This window comes from Centrocercus urophasianus, unplaced genomic scaffold (genome assembly GCF_019232065.1).
Source record: "Centrocercus urophasianus isolate 14NV4802_14NV808 unplaced genomic scaffold, USGS_Curo_1.0 seq_25, whole genome shotgun sequence".
Classification (NCBI taxonomy): Eukaryota; Metazoa; Chordata; class Aves; order Galliformes; family Phasianidae; genus Centrocercus; species Centrocercus urophasianus.
This window is the reverse complement of record NW_024884811.1, coordinates 3,542,059-3,565,045: the sequence shown is the minus strand read 5'-3', so window position 1 is coordinate 3,565,045 and position 22,987 is coordinate 3,542,059. Positions and strand designations below refer to the sequence as shown.

The following is a 22,987-nucleotide window of genomic DNA, read 5'->3' as shown; positions in this document are numbered from 1 at the left end:
TAAGAGGTGGTTGCTAGCAAGAGACACATCCATGACCAAATAAATCTGTCATCCTTGGGCATAGTGGGGAGCCCACAGAAAATAGCTTTTACTTAATCACGGACTCAGTTTTTATCAATTCAGAAAATACTTTAATCAGAGGTTAGTGCTTCGATTCTGTTTTGGAAGATCAAGTGAAGTCACAGAAGGTACTTCTGCGATCTTGCTGCTGTATAAGAATACGTGAAGGTAGCATAACAGCAGAGGCTTTCATAGCCAATGTTATCTTTTTAGTGTATGAATAAACAGAAGCTATTTGTGATCTGAACTGATCTTCCATGCTGCACTTTTCATAAAGCTGCAGCAGCCAAGAGACATGCCTTCAGCAGTATTTGCTGGTGGGAATGTCTATGCGGGGAAAACTCACTGTGCCACTCATGTAAACACCAATTTTTTTTTAGCTATTACACTGCATACAGTTCTGAAGCATTACTCTGCTCTTCTACAAGTTGAGGAAAATCAACCAAATTCTCTTCACTGAATGAAATTCAGACACCCTGTGAACACTTAGAACTTTGTGTACGTGCTTTCTGTCAGAGGCACTCCATTTATGTAGTCTGTACTTATTAGACTCAAATGTGGTTTTAATCTTTGTAAATGCACACAGCAGAGTGACATTAATGACCTAAATGTAGATGGCCCTGAAAAGAGTATGTATAAACAAACACAGAACTAACTAACACACCATATATAGTAAAAACATGCCATGAACCTATTTCCATTCCTTGCAGATGTAGCAGTATGGTAAGAATTCTGTTTTACTGAGAAATGCAAAAGGAAACATCTTGCCAAGAGTTCAAACTGGAGATTAGAGAAGTGACAGATTGAGATCTGCAGTGGGACTACATCCTCAAGTTGTGAGGATTTTTGTGCTTTGAACACTAGTTTTATAGAGAAGCATTGCACTGTTTTCCCCAGTATTCACAACATGCCAAATTACTCTGACACACACTTGAAAATAAGCAGATATTTTCATTCTAGTAGACTCTTTCATAGCAGAAACTGAGGCTTCAGGAAGTCTGTTCTCACTGTTGTTCAGTGCCAGCACAAGAGGCACAAATCTGAGCACCACCTAACACTTCTGTGCTATGCTGTGTAGGTGGCAGAGCACTGGCATAGGTTGTCCAGAAGCTGTAGGATCTCATTATTGGAAGTTATTGCGGGTAACCCAGCAGGCAGCTAAGCAGCTGTTTGCTCTCTTGCTCACTCCCAGTGGGATGTCGGAGAGAAGAGGGTAAAACTGGTAGGTTGAGGTAAAAACTATTTATTAAGACAGAAATGGAAGAGAGAAAGAATTCTAATGATAATTTTATAAGTAAGCAAATAAGTAAATAAACATATGTTTACAAAACAAGTGATGCGCACCACAATTGCTCACAACCCACTGACCAATGTCCAACCAGTCTCCAAGCAGCAGCTAGCCTCCCCTGGCCAACTCCCCTCAGTTTTATAGTTTTTCAAAGCACACCATATATTATGGGATGTCCCTTTGGCTGGTTTGGATCAGCTGCCCTGGTTCTGTCCTTTTTGAGTTCCTTGTGGTCCCCAGCCCCTCATTGGCAAGAGAGTAAGAGAAGCTGTAAAACTGAAGTATCCTCAGCTCTGTGCTGCACTGTTGAGCAGTAGCTAAAGCATTGGTATGCCATCAGTATTGTCTTTCTCCCAGAGCTGAAACAGAGCATCAACAGAGCTCCAGACACTATGAAGAAAATCAACTCTGACTCCAGCCAAATCCAGTGTAAATGTCCTCAGAAGCCACCTGGGTGTGCTCCTGGGCAACCTGCTCTCAGTGTCTCTGCTTGACCAGATGAGCTCCAGAATCACCTTCTGACCTCACCATTCTGCTGTAGTGTGCAACCACATTCTCATCTACAGCAATCAGACTATTTGACACATCTTGTTGAAATTAATCATTGCTTTCCAAACTCTTTTTTCCCTTGTGTCAAATTTATAAATTGGATTTAAATTTAAAGTGCCATCAGTCCTGTCTGGGATGACGGCTTTTTCTCCAAAAAGTATCCTTCCAAGTGGTTTTGAGCTGTTCTGAAGGCTGAAAGAAAATGACAAAACTGATGGCTGCTTCAAAAATTTGATAATGCCCTGGAGACAGAAAGAAAAAAATGACATGGTGAAGCTAACAGATTATCTGCATTTTTTTCTTTTTCTTCAAGAATCCCATTTGTCTGATCTACTGTTACACATCTGGAGACATGTCCAAGAAGTATCTGTAAGTGCCTACCCTTAGTGCCCTGAAGATACTTTGGATGGGGCAGCTTCACAGTGTTGTGTAGAGATTTGCATCTGGAATCAAGGTCAGGTATTTGGAGCAATGTGCTACGCAGTTGACTTTCAGTTTATAAGTTAGGAACAAGTATCAATTAAAGAACTTTCTGCAAAGAAATTAGTCTTTTTTTTTTTTTTTTTTCTTCAAATATATGAGTTTATAATGTTTAAATATTCATCATTATAGGGGGTGGAATGAGCAGAAGGCTGCATGGTACTTCCCTGTCTGCTGGGTTAAACCACAGTATAAACATATATTTTTAAATGTTTTACTAGACCTCAGCAGAAATACACACTTACAAGTTCTAGGTGTCTTTACTAGTGGGCCACTGGTTGGGGATAATCCACAGACCACTAAATCCATGAAAGATGTGAAGGGAAAGTCATACTCACAGCAAAAACTTTCCATTCTGGCATAAGGAACAGATTCAGGGCTCTATGTTCAAAAATCTTATTTATCCCTTCTTTATTTATGCCTATTGCTCTCTTCTGGCACCTGAAAGGTTCTTACAGTGAGAATGGGATTGGTCTCTTATGACTGGTGACAGGACAAGGGGAAATGGCCTCAAGTTGTGCCAGGGCAAGTTTGGGCTGGATATCAGAAAACACTTCTTTACAGAAAGGGTTGTTGAATAGGCTCCCCAGAGAGGTGGTTGAGTCACCATCCCTGGATGTGTTTAAAAACTGTTTGGATGTGGTGCTCAGGGACATGATTTAGTGGAGGGTTGTAAGAGTTAGGGTAGTATGGTTAGGTTGTGGTTGGACTCGATGATCTTTACGGTCTTTTCCAACCTGAGTGATTCTATGATTCTGTGTTCTTTGTACCACTGTAAGTTGGATTACTATAGATACAGGAAGTGAATAAAAAGCCCTACTTTTTTGCACCGAATTAAACTGTTTGCACCGAATTAAAGTCTTTTGTATCCTGTAGTTATGCAACTCGTTACTTTTTCAGTCTGGGCAAACTAATTGTAAGGGAAGTGAAGAGTTCATGGATTCTAAAACTTGTATCACTTTTAAATTCTGTTTTTTCCATCTTTCTCAGCTTCTTGTTTTGCTTTTTTTTTTTTTTTTTTTTTTTTTTTTTTTTTTGGTAAGGAGTATGTTATATTGCAGTATTGCAGTGCTTCATTCCTCTACAACGTAGCAGGTCAACCAAGAAATACCAAGATAGCCTAGAACAATCTAGTAGCACTGCTATGTCAGTGAGGAAGCAGCCATTTTTCTAATGGTCAGGTGCTACGAGATCACAATGGTGCAAGACTCAGGTTGGTAGTTAATGCTCTAAAAAGGAGACGCTAGAAGCTTATTTCAGAGGCAAAACCAGTTCCCCAGGTCTGGGAAAAGGCTTGTGCTGTCTACATAGTCTAGAACTGTTTGAAGTCATATGTGACTGTTTCTCTTCAAATTTGCTGTTAGGGGGAAGCTTGTTTTGTTGCTTCTGCTTTCTTCTAAGGCTGCTAAAGAAGGTTTGCAGATAGGCATCCAGTAAGACAGACCACAAGCTGTCACTTGTAATAGTGTTCCTCTTTGCTTGGCCAAATAAGATAGACATTCTCTCTGCAATTCTGTGGCTTGTTTTAGAGCTTCAGAGTTCTATCAGAATGAACAAGCTCGAACAAACTGAGTTAATTGTAAAGCACTTTTGGTCAACTCTAAAAATCTTATTTTTAGAGGTAGAAAAATGTGAACTACAGCTGTCAGCCAAAGACCACTGGTTATTATAATTTCACTATTACTATCTAAGAAAAGAGACTTAAAAACAGACAGGAAGGACGCAATTCCTCCAGTGATAGAAACAGGTGAGTAAAGCACTATTAATCTATTCTGGCTTTTCCCTCCATTTTCATGTCTAGCAAGACAAGTATTTCCATGAGGTCATTTCTTGAATGAGCCAGGTTTCATCAAGTAGTATGTAGTTACATACAATTGGAGGCCCAAAGTTTTGCAGCTTGAAGTAACCTCCTTGAAGCCCATTTTTTGTACTTTTTAGTAGAACTGCCAGTTTAACAGGTACAGAATTGCTCTGCCAATTACATGGTACCTGGTAGTTCCTGTCAATCTTATATTTAGGTAGGAGCCATTGTGGTCCGTCTTGTTTAGTGGGTTTATTGTTTGTTCAGTGACAAACAACCAGCTAATTAAGAAAAAAAAAGCTTCTAAAGGAGATCACAAATTAAATGGAAGCTACTCTTTGATGTGTAGTAGAAAAGCAGGAATGTCAGTAAAAGGCTGAAAGAGGTGACACCAAGCATAAAGACCTTACATTCCCTACATTACCTGGGAACCCAAAAACTTTTAGTAAGCAAGTGTACTTCAGGTGCAGCTAGCAGATAACCAATAAAGGTTCTAGTCACATTAGAGCTAAGCAGGCCTTGAAGAAGAATCCAGAGACACTGGAGCAAGACTGAAGAGCAAGCAAGGAAAATGCACAGAGGGGAGATGAGTGACTGGGGAGCAGCTCAGCAGGAAGGGACCTGGGGCTGCTGGTGCCAGCAGGCTCAGCCTGAGCAAATCACACATTGGCACAGCACAGCCACATGGTCAAGACTCTCCAACTGCAGTCAGTGTTGGAGCAGCCTTGCCTTGAATATTGTGTGCAGTTCTGAGCTGCACAACGTAAAAAGGATATAAAGATACTTGAAAGCATCCAGAGGAGGCAAGAAAACTGACAACAGGGCTGGAGGAGAGGCTGAGAACACTCAGTTTGCCCAGCCTGGAGAAGAGAATGCTGAGAGGATCTCACTGCTCCCTGCAGCTCCCTGAAGTGATCGAACTAGAGGGCTGAAATAGATTATCTTTGCAGGTCCCTTCCAACTGACCTTTTCTATGTGCTACTTTCAGCTTCCCTACCAACTATTTTAGGAGAACCTGGATGTTAATGCTAAAGAGTAACATCAGCATAGCCAATAAATGCTAAATGGCAAGTGCAGTATAATTAGCTGGAAGAAAAAGGGAAGAACCGAGGAACTGTTTGTTTTTCTTAGGAATATTAGCTGTTTTTAAGTAAAGTAGTGAAGTGCTCACACTTTACGCTGTGCCTAAGGACTACCTCTATTAAGTGTCATCTTTTTTTCAGCTTGTATTGTAAACAAATCAGTATCTATCTGCCACTAACTTGAGTTTTATTTCATCTTCAGAATTGTTATCTGTATATTCGCTTTTACAATCTATTCCAGAGTGCCTCACTTCACTTTCATCTTTAAAGTGATTTGCCACAAGGAAAGCAAGAGTAGGAGCTATTTCCCCTCACTTTATATATTACATTACTCCCTCTACAAGCTCTTGCTCTGTAGATGTAATTGCTGTTTTATCAGAAAAATCACCATCACTTCCAAACGCATAAAGAGGTTATGAAGTCTTCACTGCTGAGAAGTCTTCCCAAAGTGCACTATAAGGACAACCACGTTTAAATTCTATTTTATAAAAATGCTGAAAAAAGTTCTTTCATTACCATCCGGGTTGTTACTTTAATTACCTTTTTAAATGTAATTTAGGAACCAAGCCAGTTTAATTAACTGAAATTTATTTTACATAGAACAATCTCCAAAGAATATTTAAAAAATCTAAATACTGATTTTATTGCATTTATTTTCTTACAAAAAAAAAAAAAAAAAAAAAAAAAAGACAGACAGGCACAATTTATGTATTCAAATACTTCAAACTGAACAGCTGTTTACCGTTCAGATACCCCCATGCCACTCAAAAAGTCGTGAATGTAGAAAATGTCATTTTACACAAGGCAGTAGTGCATTTTATTTAGTAGGAATGAATCAAAACATATTTTTCCAAAGTAAAACATTACTGTCACTTTATAATTACCTATAAAATTTTTTGAATTGCACAATAAGTTTTCTTTCAATTGACAACTGCCAGAAAATAGGCTTAGTATGTAACTAAATATTTGTGCAAGCTATCCCCTAGAAACAAATCAGGATTTCTTTTGGTAAATACTTAAAAGTCTAATACAAACTATATTATATATCTGAGGTCATTTAAAAATGTTTTTAATAGGAAGAGGCATATATATTCAACTAAATTCAATTTGTCTACTTAATATCCACAAGAGCTGAATCCTAAACAATGTTTTTGATTGGAAGGTACCAACACCAATGAGATCTGGAAGTGTTTAAAATATTCTATTTCCTATTTTTTTGCTTAATATCAACGATGCAAAGGCACTGTGTACATTCCTCTGAATATTTGGTGTTTTAGTTTTTTTAAAGTTAAAAAGCATCCAATCACAAATTTCAAATGTTTAAAAGCAAGAAAAAATACTGAGTAGACTTCCTACTGATGGATGTAGTCCATGATATCCGAAGACACTCATTTTCCATAGAACTTCTTATTCAACAGGAATATGAGCAAATTAACATTCACTTTAGCTTTGTCAAACATTTTCATTACAGCCACACCTTCATACTGCATCTGAAGCAAATCCTGTAATCATAAATAAAATCATTATCCTTTGCTTGAATCCATACCTCACAATAACCAGATCAAGTCAGTTTCATCATGTAATAACCATCTTAAGCTCCTGGTCCTTCACAGTTTAAACAACTACAAGCAACTATTAGGTAGGTGTGAAAACACTGCATGTTCTCTAGATCCCTAATTATAGGCCATTAGTAACGGCAAAAAAAAAAAAAAAAAGAAAGAAAGACTGTTTCCTGTGTATTTTATTTCTCTTGGCTTTTACTTCTTCCACTGAACTAATATGGCATTTGGTTTGATGCATGCAGTGGTCACTCAAGCGTATACATTCTCACTACTCCAAACCCAGCATCCTACACAAGTTACATAATTATTCCATACTCGACCTGTCTTCTTGACCTGTCTGTTGATCAAACAGTTCATGGACATATTAGAAGTCTGAAATTCTTCCTATTTAGAGGAAATGCAACTGTAGCTACAGAGCACAGTGAGAACATTCGTACTCTACCTGGAAGTGAAGCTGCACTTTTTCCATCTCGACGCCCAGAAATTTTGCTTTGATTTCAAAGTCACCCACTTCTTCTCCAGGTGTGATATCAAACATCACGTTCTTAAACCTTAAATCAAAACATAAGAGTCATTGAGTATGTATGCTATGCAGTTTTAAAATACTTCAGAATCAGTCAAGAGGAAAATCTGCAGAATAAAAAAAAAATTCACCAGAGACATCAGTGTGTAAGAACAGCTTTATCTCCCTCTCAGCAGCAGCCACTGGAGCCACTGGTCCTCAGCTCAGACACTGGAGGACTGTCAGAAATGCTGTCCTAAATTTTGCTCCCAGCACTGTTCCATCTGTCACTTTGCCATTAGTTAAGCAGTAAGGTATGAGAAACCACACTGCAAATTAAATGATCTGCCTTAGAAAACTTCATAGCCAGCTGGCCTATAAATGTGAGCTCTGTAAGCTGGAAGTATAGCCATGGTAGCACTTATTTACAGACACTACAAAAAAGAGACCCTTACAAAACCTCACTATTATGGGTAGGAGAGATGGTCACAGCTCAGACCACAGAGAACAGGCATGGTAAGCTACCAGCTCTATTCATCTTACCATAGTCAGGAAATAGCTTATGTGGTATTTACTCAACTATATGAAAAAGCTTGGTCAGGAAGAAAAAAATAATTGATACAGCTGCATCAATCAGTTATTTAGCTGTGGATGTGCTGCACACCTTGTATGCATCTCATCTAAGCTAATGCCAAAACCCACTTAATTCCTGTATTTTACTAAGGTAATGCAGCAAGATGCAAGGGGAAAAAATGAATTGAGTCATGTTTCTTCCGAATGTTAAAATCTGGAGGTATGTTAGATGCAGTGCAGGAAGATGAAAATGCTTTCAGCAAAAGCCAGACTCCTTAAGCAGACGTTGATTAGAAAATGCTTATTTTGTGCCACACTTACTGGTTGGTTTGAAGATCTTCAATTTCTAGGATAACACCCTTTTCATGCAGCCTAGCAGCAGTGTACTTTAATGATGCCTGCTTCAGTTTCTTGCTGCCTTTCACCTCCTCTTTTCCATCTAGTTTAATTGACCTCCTTGAATTTCTAGGAGAGAACAAGAAAATGGCTTGTGATTACCAGCACAAAATTTTGTATTTTATACTTCAGCTACTGTTCTAGCTTTATTTTTCCTTCGTTCATTGCCCTCCTTAGTTGCTATTAATGAACTAAACTAAAATTCAGACCAAGTCTGAGAATTCAGGGGAACTTTAAACACTTCACAAGTAGTCAAAACATTTTTCACAATGATTTTGAAAGAATATTTGCTAGTGCTTATTTGAACTTCATTCTGAAATGCAAACCCTATCTAAAAGAGTCCAAAGTCATCATTTAAAAACAGCAGTTTGGAAGCATACAGTAATGGGCATTGAATAAAATTGGCCATTAAAGTTAATTTTTGATATGCATTGAGAAGATTTCCACTCATGTCTATCTGTTGGAAAGAAAACTTTCTACCTGCCTTCCTTCCTCATAGAAAATGTAGAAATATTAAGAGACAAGAAGAATGTACTCACTTTCTTGTTAAGTTGTCTAAACAAGTTTTTATATAGGTGTTGTAATAATTAATTTGTTCTTCGTAAAATGCTGTCTTGGAGTTAAGTGCATTCAAAGTCTGCTGAAGTTTCACCAGTTCAGCTTTTCGGTGATGTCTGTATCTTCTTTGATTCCGGATATCCTAAAATAGAGGATTCAGATTTGTTACGCAGTAGGATTATTAACTTGATATTTAGAAAAAAGTGACTAGTATTAAGCACTATAGTTTATGTAACTAAACAGAAGATAATCACATCGCTACTCAGGTTTGCCAGTGATGGGAAATCACAATTTTCCAATTCTGGGTAAATCAAGCTACTAGACAAGAGCTGGAAGGGAGATCAGATGGATGGTTCCAAGCTCTCTGCTTCCTGCAGTGCAGGATTACCACAACCTCTGCAAACACTGCTGCCTCAAAACCCAACAGAGCTACTGGAGCTTCCAGGTGGAAAGCTAGCCTTGCAGATGTTGGCACTAAGGCCCACGCCAAACACCAGCTTTGTCTCTTCTGCTTGCAAGCCTGTATCTGCTTGCTCATGGTAACTGGGGGTAGCTGAAGCTGAGTGAATGCAAGCTGTGGAGTCTTGAACTCTGCTACCATTTCCAAGGCATTACACTAACAGACTGGAGCATCCAAAGAAGAATCAAATCTTAGTTCACTGATGATCTAAAGGAAAAATAGTACTCTATTGCATAACTACATGAACTGGATAATGTGCAGCTGTAGCAATTGTTATCCAGGCTTATCTGTTACTATCTCTGTCTAGACTGGATTGAACCTAGATGCCTAAAATCCATCCATATACAAGGAACACGTTTCATTTACCTTAGCAATCTCATTTATAATTTCTTGGTACTTTGTTGCTGAAGAGACTAATCCTGCTTGTTCCAAAGTCCGGAGATTTCTCTGAATTTTCCTTTTCTTTTGTTCTATTGGTAGCTGCCCATCTTCAAAAATAGACTGACTGCGCTTCATTTTCTCTGGAGTTTTGGAATCTAAAATGGCACGTTTTTCCACAAGTTTCGAGTGCTCAGATTCCTGGGTAAAAAGAAATCCAGAACAGTTACTTTCCAATTCAGTCTAACAGTTAAACATCCAGATGCATTGAGTTCTCATGGGGATTACTAAGGATTGAGGTGCAGTCTTCATTCTTCTGTTCTTACCAAGTGGTTTGTACTTTACCTTACTATTCACATTTGAAGTAACTAATCTCAGTAGACACAAATTTCAACTAATTCAAGCACATTTGAAATTAGCTAGAAGACTCACTGGCTTAGTTGTGTGACAACTCACATGCACACACTGAGGTAAGCTAAGACTTACGCACTCAGTATCTCCAGGGGACATCTTCAACTGGGAGCTCTTCCCACTCAGTTCCTAGCAGCAATTCCCAGGCCTGTGTTTGCTTATGTTGCTTAAGCAAATATACTAGGCAGCAGAGAACTTACAATTTGAAAGTTCACAAGAGAAAATAAGAAGTAGCAGAAGGATACACCTCAGGCTATTTGATAATAATATAGAATAAGAAAGAAAATGACATGTTTACAAAACATTTAAAACAAAAGCTGTTGTTGCTGTATTAGATTAAAAAAAAACCAAACATTAAATCTTGCTATGTTCCTCCGAAGCTCTTAGCATACACACAGTGAAAGGCAATTAGAAGTCTTGCATTTTAAATGCTCTAGAGCTAAGTACTTTAAAATTGACAATTTATTTATTATAGTGACAGGAAAAGCTGTTAGAAATCTGTTAATTCTTTCAAATAGCTAACTAAAATAATTTTCTTCCCTATTCAGATGCAACACAGCACTCACCTGTTGTGCAGTAGCTGTTGTTTCTAATATTTCTGAGAGTGTATCCCCTGGCTGTGTTCGTATCATATCCACAATAAGTCTTTTGGTCCTTTTAAAAAGGATATATGGATATTAGAAAAAAAAGGATATATGGATATTAGAAAACAGTTATCAAAGGATCATCACTGCATTCAATTTATTAAACAGTAAAACTAGCAAGCATGCCCTTTATACTTGGTAATGCTTAGTTTCTTGTATTTCAGATATTCCACTGACAACTGAACATCTGACTTCTGCGTAGTCAAGAAGAGAGGTAAGCACATAGTTTTCTCTCTTTCATTTTAGAAAACTTTTCGCCACTTAGCATAGCAAAACAGCAGCCTACATGAGTAGTTTAATTATGATCATGATATTACAGGAGGAAGAAATGTCATACTTCTATAGTCTGAATTAGGCAGGACCATTAAGGATCATGTTTACAAAATGAAGTGGAAGAGCCCTCAAAGCTGCTGAACATCTGAAGGAGTTGTACAGCTGACATAAGGCATTGATGTTTCTCCAATGACTGCACATGGAGCTCGTCCTCACCAAAAGAAGGAAAGCTGTTGCACCCTGATATGTAAACAAGTTCTTTTTTGGTAGAAGCTTATCTATAATACTTCGAGGAAAGTCCCTCCACAGAATTGTGTTATTTAGAGGGCACCATTACAAATGAGATACAGCTCATTGTCCTTAGGAGTCAACAGAAACCTGAAGATGCAACTTAGGTTTTTAAGTAACGCATCTTTTGTGATAAAACCTCAACTTTACATGGGTAAATGACCATTTTAAAAAGGGGCGGAGTTTTTTTGCTATGTTCGTCAACATTGGTAGTTCTGACAAATATGTAATGGGGTGGAATAAAAGATATAATTATGTACAATTGCATACAACATTACAGAAAAAAGAATGCTGACTACTTGAGTTTGACTCGAGCTTCTACAGAGAGAGCAGCAGAGTGGGAATGACTGACAGCACAGACAGACCCCAGCCTCACTCCTCCTGTGCCAGGAAGGTAAGCTGCTACATCAGGAAGCTCCCTTGCACCTTGAAGTCTTCTAGACAGAGGTAACTATAAATCATTGGTCTTGCCACACATGCCTTAACAAAACCATTTAAAAATAAATACATTGATATTTCTCTGGAAGAAGGTATTATTAAAGATAGAGGTAAAAAAGAAACGCATCCCATTGTTCAGTTAGCCACAGGATATTATTATAAGCTAATACTTATTCAGGACGATTTTAAATAATTTTGAAAAAGGAATGCTAATAAATGATAATAAACGCTTTTATGAAAAGGATTTTGACTTCATGGGTTATCCCAGTACCCATTTCTTATCAGCCAACCAAGTAGAATAAACATCATTTCCTTTCCCTGCATGAAAGCATGCACTATTCATGCAGAAGTGACGGCCACATCCTGTTCCATTGGCTGATGGCAGTAGGTCAGGGAACAAGTTTTCATTTGTGGGGGAGGAGACAACAGTAATACTGTCCACCCATACACACCTAAATAGATTGTCATCTTGAATTTCCAAAGGCTGTGATGTTTTAAAGCAAAATTATTTTAGAACTTCCTGGAGAAGTACTCACTAGTTGGTCTAATGGTCCAAAATACAAGTGGCAGTAAAGCTCATGGAAAGATAGAAATGTTCTGGAAGAATTGACAGTTTCTCTGGCTTATTCAAAACCTGAGTACATCTGAGTACAAATTGGCTTTTGAAAATTCAAAAACACATTTAAACAAGGAAGAAACTCACATTAATATTTTTAAGAATATATATTTTTGAGCTAAACTTACTTTATCATCAGGCTTTTGAGGTCCTGATCTTCACCTTCTCGTAACTCGTATTTGCTTGTTAGAGACAATGAAATCTCTGTTTTTGCAAGCTGATTTAGCGTGCTTTCCCTGTTAGGGTCATTGGGATCAACAGACCCTTCCCCTGCAAGGAAACATCTTTCACTTCAGTTTGCCAACTTTCCCAGTGCATCAGACAAAACAATAGCATAGATAAATCACTACATTGTCATAAGTTTTAATAGCAATCCCATTCCTACCATTCATAGCAGCTTATTGTTTTTTGAACTTTAAACCAACAAAACTGTAAGCAATCTACTACTAAGCCCACATACAATATTTTGGAAATGCCTCTAATTTCTTCTGTTTCTATGTACTGCTCTGAAAGAGAATCCTACTTCTTTTAAAAGAATACTAACAATTTAACATTCTTTGTCCTAGCAGGTATGTAACAATAAAAAACAAAATAGCTATTCACTTGGAGGCTGGCATTACCTGTGATGTTATAGCTTCTTTCTGAACAGGAAGGAAGGCAGTTCACATTCTAATACAATTATAGCAGATTAAATGTCAGCCACATTTATTCCTCACAACCTTATAACACATTTGCGTTCTTTTAAAACTACATTTTTATCTTGATAATTAAGTCTCAGAATTAAAGTCTGCTATTTAAATTCTCTGTTCTTCTGCAACTAACAATAAATCTTAAGGTCAGGTTATTAAAAAATCATTTTCTGTCTGCAATTTGAGCGCAAATTGACAATTTTTAAAAGCACTATCATCATATATATAAAATTTAATTCATCTTTAAGGTCAATATTGAAATTAGAAGCTGTGCGTGTAACAACAATGCTGTCAAACAGAGCTGGAGGTACTGACTCTGAGCAGCACTGCACTTAGTTCTGTTATCAGAAGGCTCAGCTATAACAAATGATGTCAGAAGAAGTTTTCAGAGCACAATTCTATAGCAAATGAAGAGGCTGGTAACATGAAAGAGATGAGAGTTTGTGTCCCTTGCAGTAATTAAATCTACTCCCTGTCTAATCCCACCCCAGAGTGATGTTAACCATGAAGATGAATAATGGCCTACCAAGGAAAGACTCCACATCAGGAACAGGTCCCAGCCCTTCCAGCAATTCGTTCAGCAGGTCATTTGGTTCAGTGGCAATGGCATCCTGGTGTTCTAATAGTAGCTATAAACAAAAGTAAATGAAGTTCTAGACTGAAAAACATACTTGCATACAAATCTGGAGACTATATGCTAAAACACCAGACCCACTGTGATTGGTATTCTTGAGGACCCAAAGTGAATGGGAAGGATGCTCAGTTCTAGACAATAAGTTTAGAATTGTTCCTGATGCAAAGCAGCTTATTGTGTTCCTCCTGCAGTCATTTCCAGTGCTGAATATCACAGCTGAGCACAAAGAAGTTCAAAATATACCTTCACAGCTAATAAAATATAATAAAGTGCAGTGACTCAAGTAAAGCTTTTCAGTGTTGCATCCTGAACTGAGCATGTAGAGGGATGAAGACGGGGTCAGTAGTGCATAGGAAGATGCCTTACACCATCCCAGGTTTCTAAATCTTTTAAGTACTGCAAACTATAGTCAGTCAGAAGTTGTTAGTTACCATACTGACAACTAAAAACTCAAAGCCAGTATTTCAATTTTACATAAAAAAAAACAATTAATGAGAATTACAGGCCTGTAATTTAATTTTTCCACTCTGAAGTGCAGCAACTGCATCACAGTGTACATAAAGATTATATTGTGAGAATTGCTGAGAAACACTGGTCACACTGGGTAAAACTCCAAAATAAATAATGCTATTCAAGTACAAATGACAAATACTTTCACAGAACAGATTATTCGGTACAAAGGTGAGAGACATACAGAGAAGTGCAAAACAAACCTGACAAATCCAACAGATCTCTCATTCCAACTACATCCTATGAAGTTGTGCAACCAAAACAAATGTTAAACAAGCATCACCAGGGATGACAGAGGGCAGATATGAGAATTTTGTTTTTTAAGCTGAATGGCATATGGCAGAAGATGGGATGTTTATTCATCTCCTGTTGTTCAAACTAATTTTTGAGCTGCAGTACAGGAAGTTTAATTTGTATTCACATCATAGGGAAGGTATAGCGAGAGAAGATGAAGGCACACAGGAAGTTTGGTGGAAGGGGTGGTACTGGTTATCTGTGCTAGATTTACTGCATTAAGAGAATGTGTAGTATTCAGACTTGACTGCTTGCTTTCTCTAGGCATACAGCTGTGTGTAGTGGTCATGTTTGAGGTCATCAATCTCATTGATCTCCTTTCTTTAGTGTCCACAAAATTGTTTTACGTTTTGTATTTTGTGAAGAAATATAAAATAGCATAGTAATAATTAATCACTTATGGTTCCATGAGCTTCACTAGAAGAAGTATTTGACTAAGATTATCGTAAAGAAATAAGTCAATGACTTAACAAAATTTAAAAAAAAAATACCCACAGAGACAAACCGCCTAAGATGTTTTTAGCAATCAAGGCTATTTATTTTCAGTTGAATAAAGCCAACTTGCACTCTGGTGTACTGGAAGCATACTATTTTTCTGTAGTCTGTCAGACAAAGTTATGGGGAAGTTCTTCATTGTTCTCTACCATGCCTTCCTATCTCCCTTTTTTTTTTTTAAGCTAGAAAATGAATAATGTTACAGCCCCCCCTCCCCAGCTTTATGAGTACCATGTGGCAGACATTTAACTTACATCCTAATGAGTCATACTACAGACTGCAGTTAATCTGTTCTTTACCCAGCATAAAGAACTGACAGGAAGCCACAGCTTCAGTCCATTCTCAATCAGACATTTGCATCTGCTTCCAACACAACAAATGACATAAGAGTCAGAAAATGCACTGAGTTTTCCTATTTTCCCAGAGGAACAGTAACTTCAAATTAGACTCACTGTCTTAACCAAGATGACAAAGTATATTTATAAATATAGGTTAGCAATGCCACACTTGATGAAAATGAAAATGTTCCCCACATCATACATTATCATTCAAGATAATGAGTGGAAGTAGTCTTATAGGAAAAGGAAAATCTAATACTTAATTCCATAGTGTTTCAGGTACTAAAGAAATTATTTCAAAAGAAAGAAAAACAGATTTTACACTTTCCTCAGAGACAATTTGTTACAATTATTTATAATCCATACAGCTCAGGTCTCCTGATAAGTATATTCACTTACCGAGTGGGTATTGATAATTTCTTCAATAGAGATATATATGACAGGTTTGCTGAGGGTCACCATATCAGAGTATTCATCGATATTGAATTTCTCCTCTGGTTCAGGAACATCACATGCTGCCTGAAAAAAATTCCTAGGAAGAAAAAAAAGATAAATAATTGAGAACAATAAATAATTGTTTCTCTTCTTTAATTAGGGTATACATAAAACACAATCAAGTCTTCAACATGTGTTATATTTCTCTTATAATCTGCAGTCAACACTTTGTGTTGATGTAGAAATATATTGTCCCTGACGGATTCCTTCAAACACTGATGATGCTTTATGGCTGTTGAAATGTTATTGTCGATGTTAGATTTTTACCCTTACTCAGCAAGGAGTGATAATCTGACATTTTTCAAATGTTTATAGAGGTCTGAATTATTGCTTTTAAAGTTATATCTTAAGTTTTCATGGAAATAACTTCTATTTGAAGTGAAAAGCCCAGGAGACTCAGTTTTGAAAGAAGTTGGCTTCATTGGAAGAGAGATTCTTCCTCTTGTAGTAGTCAAAAAGCCAACTCGCATACATTCTCTCCTTCATTAACTTTTGTTATTCTTGCTATACTTTCTATCCTATTCTTCATGTTTATGGCATGCTCTTAAATAGCATCTTCAATAAATAGAAAGACTAAGCTACATAAATAACCTTGTGTTCATGGCTGCTCTCTCAAGGAAACCCATTATATATGCTATTATATATATATAACAGTATATTTGCTTTCATTAAAGATGGATGGTAAAGACATATGTTACAAAAATGAGCTTGTCACAAGACAAAAGAATAGTGCAAGATAATAGCAGCCACCCCAAAAGATGGGTCATAATCCCAACAAATATGTGTCCCTGAGTGTAACAAAACAGTTTCCTACGACAGTACAAAGATGCAAGAATAAAATTTTTTCACAAAAATGAAAGATTAAAAATGGAAAAAAGCAACACTTTCATCTTAAGTCTTTTTGCCAGAAAAAAACTTTCAGTTCTGGCTGAGGAGCACACTGTTTCTGTATTTGTGACAATCCTACTGCAACCAAATCAGCAGGGCTGATCAGTAGTCCGTGTAAAACTCAAATAGAAATACAACATGCTACTACTTGAACTTCTGCAGCGATAAATTCTCTCAATTTTAACTCTGGGCAGGGCAGATCAATGTATTTTTATTTATTTATTTAAGAATTCACATGAACTAGTTTGTCTGCCTTACTCATTCTAGAAGAGTGTTCTTACTGTAGCACTGTACAGCTGTTAGTCAGAGCTTTCCATACCTGAACTTCTGGTATGTCTGTGAGAGGTAAGTGTTCATAGATGACAGATGTTCACTCTCTCCTTCAAAGAGTTTGTTAGAAGCAGCATGCTGAAGGACTTTTGCCACGCAACCCAGATTCCTCCTCTGGTCAGGGTGTATCTGGCCCCCAGCTGTCATATCAATTATATCAAAACCATCAGGAGCAACAATGGCAGGGTTCATGTAGCGATAGTAAAGGAGGTTTCCAACAATCTAAGAAGATGAAGAGAACTTCGCTTTACATACAATAATTACATTTTACTATATTTTACAAGTCATTTTTGACTTGGATCACACAAACTGTTGGTAGAAAATGATGAGAAAAGACTCCTGGGATGTACGTGTTACCTACATGGCCAACTGAAAAGAGTCTGTGGTGTTTTATATGATGCAGTCACAGTAATGGGCACTACACCATTACAGAATAATTAAAAAACAAGCATGCATACTTCCATGCCATCAATCACTTTCTTGTGCAAACTCTTCCCAAAATATTTAGCAGTGACATGAAGTTACCAGAGTAATCAGAACTGCTTGATTTAAATTAGAATATTTCTATTAAAGACAACCATCTGGTATTGATTGTCAGCAACCTACCAGACATGCTTCAAAGTCTTCTAAATTCATATTCCAGCTAGTGCCAGAAACCAAGACTATTTATAGTTTGTTATTTTTAAACACTAGAGTAAAATACTCAGTTTAAAATGGCTCTGAGATGTCTATTTAACTATTACGGATGAGAAAAATTAAATGCTTCTTTCACCACAGATTTTTCCAATACTTCAACAAGCGTCCAAAAACACTCACTTAACACAAAAGGTCTAGTCCATTAAAGTACTAAATGCCATATTAACACAGGAGTGGAATCAATTTTTTGTCCTAGCAACTCCTGAAAGATCACTTGTGCATCCTTAAGATCAGTTCTTACTTTCATTAGATTTTGCCAACAGGAAAAAAAAAAAAAATCATATTCCAAACTTTTGATCTTCTCTGTATTTGAAAATTTTGCCTTTTAAAGAATCTCCCAACATCAGTAATGGATTTGTACAATTAGATTTCACTTTGGTACTGCTGTCTTTATACAAGACAATGTAACACACTGAATTGAACACATACGACTGTTCTTTCAGGCACACTTTGGTAGGTCCATCTCCATAGGTTCATTCTCTGGAGTGCTACAAAAGCTATATTAATTGGCAAAGGGCTCCTTGTTTCTAATATCTTTAAAGAGACTAGACAGCAGGTTTTCCAAAACTGCACTCAATAGCAATCTTACAATGGTTTGTATCATGCAGATGGCTATTTCAGATCCCTCTTAGTTACAGAAACAGAACTTTTTTCTGCAGTTAGCCTCAGGTTATGTGTAGTCACCTGCAGAACCTCCTGCTTACATAGCGTTCACACGTAGGTGCCTCATGTTCATTTTCTTCTTATTTTCAAATCTGAGCAATACTTCAGGCTGTATTGCTGAAGTGACAGTTGGAATTACTTGAGAAATGCTGCCTGCAAGAGTTTCCAGGCAGTTTTTTCTGCTAGAGCACAGAAGCAGAACTATTTTTTTAGCTGAGGAATCTGGAGCATTCAAATTGGGCACTAAGAATTTTATTTATTTATAAAGACACTTATCCTTTGGAAAGATAACAGGAAAGTCCTATTGAAACAAATATCTTGCAATTTCAGAACAATTTAATTAAACACTAATAAAAGCAAATTTGAAAATTCTATTTATTTAAATGCAAGTAGCTCTAATGTGAAAGTTTGCAGTCTCTCAATTGGCTGTTGACTCAGTAGGCAAGTTTCCTAAGGCCCTCTAGAGAGGCACCATGACAATGACAGCCTAGGGTTGATCACTATGCCAGTACTGTGCCCTTCACTCACGCTTTTCAGCCTAAGCCTCATTTCCACTTTTACAACCATTTTAAGTGAGTGTATTTCAATGAAAGGATATAGCAATAATTTGTTCTGAGAGCTCTTTCTCTGCCTTTAATTTACAAACTTTTTTTCCTGTTTATGACTTTAAATATGTGAAGTTCAGGAAGAAAAAAAAAAAAAAAAGATCACAGTGTTTTTCATTTAAGGATTGCTGGTGGGGTACAAAACAAGAAAGATATGTCAGAAATTCCAACCTGGTAAGAAGCATTATTGAATTGGCTTTCCAAAACAGGTTGGGCACTGTCACTAGGAATTGCTGAGGACGCAGATTAAGAAAGCTAGGTTGTAGCAACAGAATTCCCTTCTTTTCCATTACCCCTTCACAACCCAAGTAATGCCAGATTCCTTCAACAAAGATTGGTGTTCTCAGTTCCTCAGAATGATAGTACCAAATAAAAATCCCTTTTGGCATTAAAAGAAAATGCTGTTAGCAGTTTGTTGTTGGAAATCTACCTTTAGCAGTTCGTCTTCTGTTGCATCTGGGAATTTCTCATGGAGTGAGCTCTTCAGAACTTTGGCTATATATCTCATTCCATAACTACATGTGGAATGGAACAGATGAAAAGTAAAACAGTGAAAAGACTTTCATGAAACAAACAAATCATATTAGTAACCCAAGTTATTGGCTCTTTCTTCAGCCACTTAAAACACAAAATGAGACAACATTGGAAAATACAAGAAGTTTCAAGACATTTACAAAACCAAAGCAAAGCTGAAGTGGGGAAACCACTCCCTCTACTGGGAATGTCATTTGAGAAGCACATATCAAGCCATGTAATTGGAAAGTATCACCGTTGGTGAAGTCTGCATGAAGCTTCACAGCTCACGTGAACAGAAGCTGGGAGAGACCTCACTCAGCACTTACGGCATCATACTGAGAGATGAGAATATAGTTGTGAGAACTTTGTCAGTGACAGCTCGCAAACTCTGAATCGATGATTCCAGTTTATTGACAACTTCTGTGTGCGCTAATGCTTGTTCTGTGGTAACGTCATATGGCAATTTACTGTGAAACAAACAGACATCGGACCATGCTAAATATATTTGAGAATGAACATTTGTCTTGTTTCTTCACAGGGACCATCACTGAACACAAAAAGGAGGCATGACAAATACAGCTGAAGTTTGCAACAAACATTTCAGGTGCCTTACCTTTTTTTTGGAGAGAGAATTTAATTTGAGTAGGAGTGGCATATGACATCTTTAAGCCTGCCCCTTTAAGGGGTTTTGTAAGTTCTAATCTATACTTTCTCAGAAGGACGGAACAGTACTATTAAATTATAATAATACCTGGGTAAATCTTTTTATGGCATGATTAACTACACACAAAGATGAAATACGTGACTTCTGAAGTTCATGACCAAGAAAGTGATCCTTCTGTTGTTCAGATCGGCTTAAAGTAAAATATTACAAGCACTCCTTTCCAAGAAAACTTCTCATTGTGCTTCCAAAAGGTGCAGGAAGGAAGTATGGATATAAGCACTGTTTGCCAGAGAAGGAAAGAGGGAACTGAACTGAAGGATCCCTCAGGTATTCACGAGATGGTATGATATATTTATCTCCCCACTCACCTGGCCTCACCAGTCTGCATTTCTAGCTGGTTTACCCATGACTTGTACACATCCACGGGACTAGTGTTGATTATGAGGGATTTATCCTCCATGATCTCTTTCACCACTGGTGCCAGGAGCTGGCGCAGAGTGTTCTGTCCACGAGCACCTCGGTTGAAGCTGACAACCATCTTAATGACAGTAGGGTTTCCAGTGACAATGTCCTGTATCTGGTCTACCTTAGAGCTGTATCAACAACAGAAGAGTTCTTAGATCTTATATATGCAGTTATCTATGTTTGCATGTTGAAACATTTATGCTGTCTACTTCATATAATTTTGTCTTACAGAACAATCTAACAGTTATTCTCTGAATGCTGAGTTAATGCTTGTGTCTGGAACAGAGCATAGTAAGTGATCAGCAAAATATCTATTCTGAGCTGAAATACCTGTGAAATGCAAGGTTTTATTTTCTCCCCACCAATTCTGCATTTTCAGAACATACGTTTACTTTTCTCACCCTTAAACTCCTAATCACAAAAGCAAAAAGCCTTACCATTTACTTTTTCAAGCAACTCTATAAAAAATATTCTCCATCATAGAAATATAGTTGTTTTTTTTGGTTTGTTTGTTTTTTTAAAACTGGAAATAGCTTAAATTAAGAAACAAGTAATTATTTTGAAAACAAATTACATATATACATGGTTTTACAGCAACTGAAAAATTTAACAGAATTATTATCATTATTCAGATATGACAAATAAATTGAACTATTTATAAGATAACTGAAATTTTGTAGAAAAAGCATATACTTTATTTCCTCTTCTAAAGCAGTTTTAAAAAGTTTGAGAAGTAGATATTCTTCTCGTTGGTTGGATGCATAGTTGTAGAGAGTGAAGATGACTGTATCCATAAATTTGGTTGATTTGTTTTGAGGCATCTGGAAAATCAGCTTCGCCAGATAGGTGGGATTAGTCTACAAAAAACAAACAAATTACCTCACTATTTTCCGAGACAAACAGCATTGTATCTTGCACAATTCATGGATAATAAGGATTTTCTCAGTTACAGGAAAAACTAAAAAAAACTGGAGATAACATTTTACAGTGGTCTATATACTACAATCCATTGGAAATCTTTTTGCATTATTTACTCTTATAAACATTAGAATACAGTAAGCACTCATGTTTTTCTTTAGCAATTTGCTGCCATATTGATTTCTACCTTGACTTACCTGTAAAAGGTAGAATAAATGTTGATAAGCCTCCAGTTTTTTTCTTCTCTCTTTACTCAAGCCTTTTATACCCTGTTTGTCAACCATAACCATCTCTTCTAGCTGACTTTTGCTCTTTTTATTAAGCTTCTTACTATGTAATACCACATCCTGTAGACAATGAGATACAAATTTAGATACTATATTCACTAAAAAAGCAAAAAGATAAACATTTTTTCAATACTTTTAAGATTTCTACAAGATAATTTATTGAGAACTTAGTACATTTTGTTACTGTAGTCCCTAACCAATCTTTTGAACATCTTTACCTTGCCACCAGTATAGCTATGCAACAGTGACTGTCTGGGAAACACAATCTCACTTAAAGACTCATTCATCCTTTAATTAATGAACAAGATCTCAAATATGATCAAAGGACTATTCCACTCTACCACAGGAAAAATGCTTAAAATCTGCCAAGCAATTACCACCTGGAGTGACATTCAATAGCAAACAGATATGCTGCCTGGGACAACAGAGCAACTTGTTACACAAGCTATTTTGACAAGGTTACTTAAGACAAGCAAAGGAAGACTTAATTTTCCAATTTTAACTAATTGCAAGTGATCATGTATTGGTAAGGTTGCCCAGAGTTTGAGATACTGAGATACTTGGATACTCTCCTTGGAGATACTGAGAAAACATCTGGACAGCAACCTGGGAAACCTGCGCTAGGTACCCCGACTTGAGATTACTTCCATCATCACATGTCTTCTAACTTTTAATCTCAAGCTCCTTGACTACATGGAAGTGGTCAGTACATGCTGCTGGGATGCCAAAGGAACCTGAGCACAGCCTGCTGACCTGAAGAGTGATTCTGTTTTTCACCAGAAGTCCAATCTTTATATCCATTAAATTCAAGTCCTTCTCCAGCTGTTGATTGGATCGAATCTTTGTAACTACTTCTTCCCTTAATCTTGTTACTTCCAGTTCTTCTTGAAAATCTAAGTCACTTTGGTCCAAGAGGTAAGCAAATTTGCGCAGGACAGGCAAGGGTGGATTTTCAGCACCAACTGAAAAGTTGAAATAAATAGACTTTTTAGTTAGCAATAATAAACACTGAAAAACTCAGGAAACTGATCAGTGTGGAGGAAATCCGAACTGCAGAAAAGAAGGTTATGCCACTTAGAGCAAGAATTGAATATTTGTCATGCTATGTAAGTACAGCTATATAAAATAGTTTCCCATTCTT

General features: G+C 37.0%; 1 protein-coding gene across 8 annotated transcripts in view; it reads right to left on the bottom strand.

Annotated features, from left to right (window-relative positions):
* Positions 1-5,922: 5,922 nt before the first annotated feature.
* Positions 5,923-22,987, bottom strand: part of IQGAP2 (IQ motif containing GTPase activating protein 2) — a 120,348-nt gene continuing 103,283 nt past the window's right edge. For 7 of the 8 annotated variants that reach the window (XM_042825969.1, XM_042825975.1, XM_042825973.1 and 4 more), the window contains 16 exons: positions 22,600-22,808; positions 21,757-21,906; positions 21,335-21,498; positions 20,545-20,769; positions 19,839-19,979; positions 19,427-19,511; positions 17,022-17,254; positions 15,719-15,851; positions 13,575-13,677; positions 12,488-12,629; positions 10,667-10,754; positions 9,678-9,890; positions 8,833-8,993; positions 8,219-8,362; positions 7,265-7,373; positions 5,923-6,762 (listed from right to left, as the gene is read on the bottom strand). In XM_042825969.1, coding sequence (XP_042681903.1) covers positions 6,649-6,762; positions 7,265-7,373; positions 8,219-8,362; positions 8,833-8,993; positions 9,678-9,890; positions 10,667-10,754; positions 12,488-12,629; positions 13,575-13,677; positions 15,719-15,851; positions 17,022-17,254; positions 19,427-19,511; positions 19,839-19,979; positions 20,545-20,769; positions 21,335-21,498; positions 21,757-21,906; positions 22,600-22,808 — 2,414 coding nt within the window. In that variant the 3' untranslated portion in view covers positions 5,923-6,648. The remainder of the gene's footprint in view (positions 6,763-7,264; positions 7,374-8,218; positions 8,363-8,832; positions 8,994-9,677; positions 9,891-10,666; positions 10,755-12,487; positions 12,630-13,574; positions 13,678-15,718; positions 15,852-17,021; positions 17,255-19,426; positions 19,512-19,838; positions 19,980-20,544; positions 20,770-21,334; positions 21,499-21,756; positions 21,907-22,599; positions 22,809-22,987) is intronic. The other variant, XM_042825972.1, reaches the window with a different exon arrangement.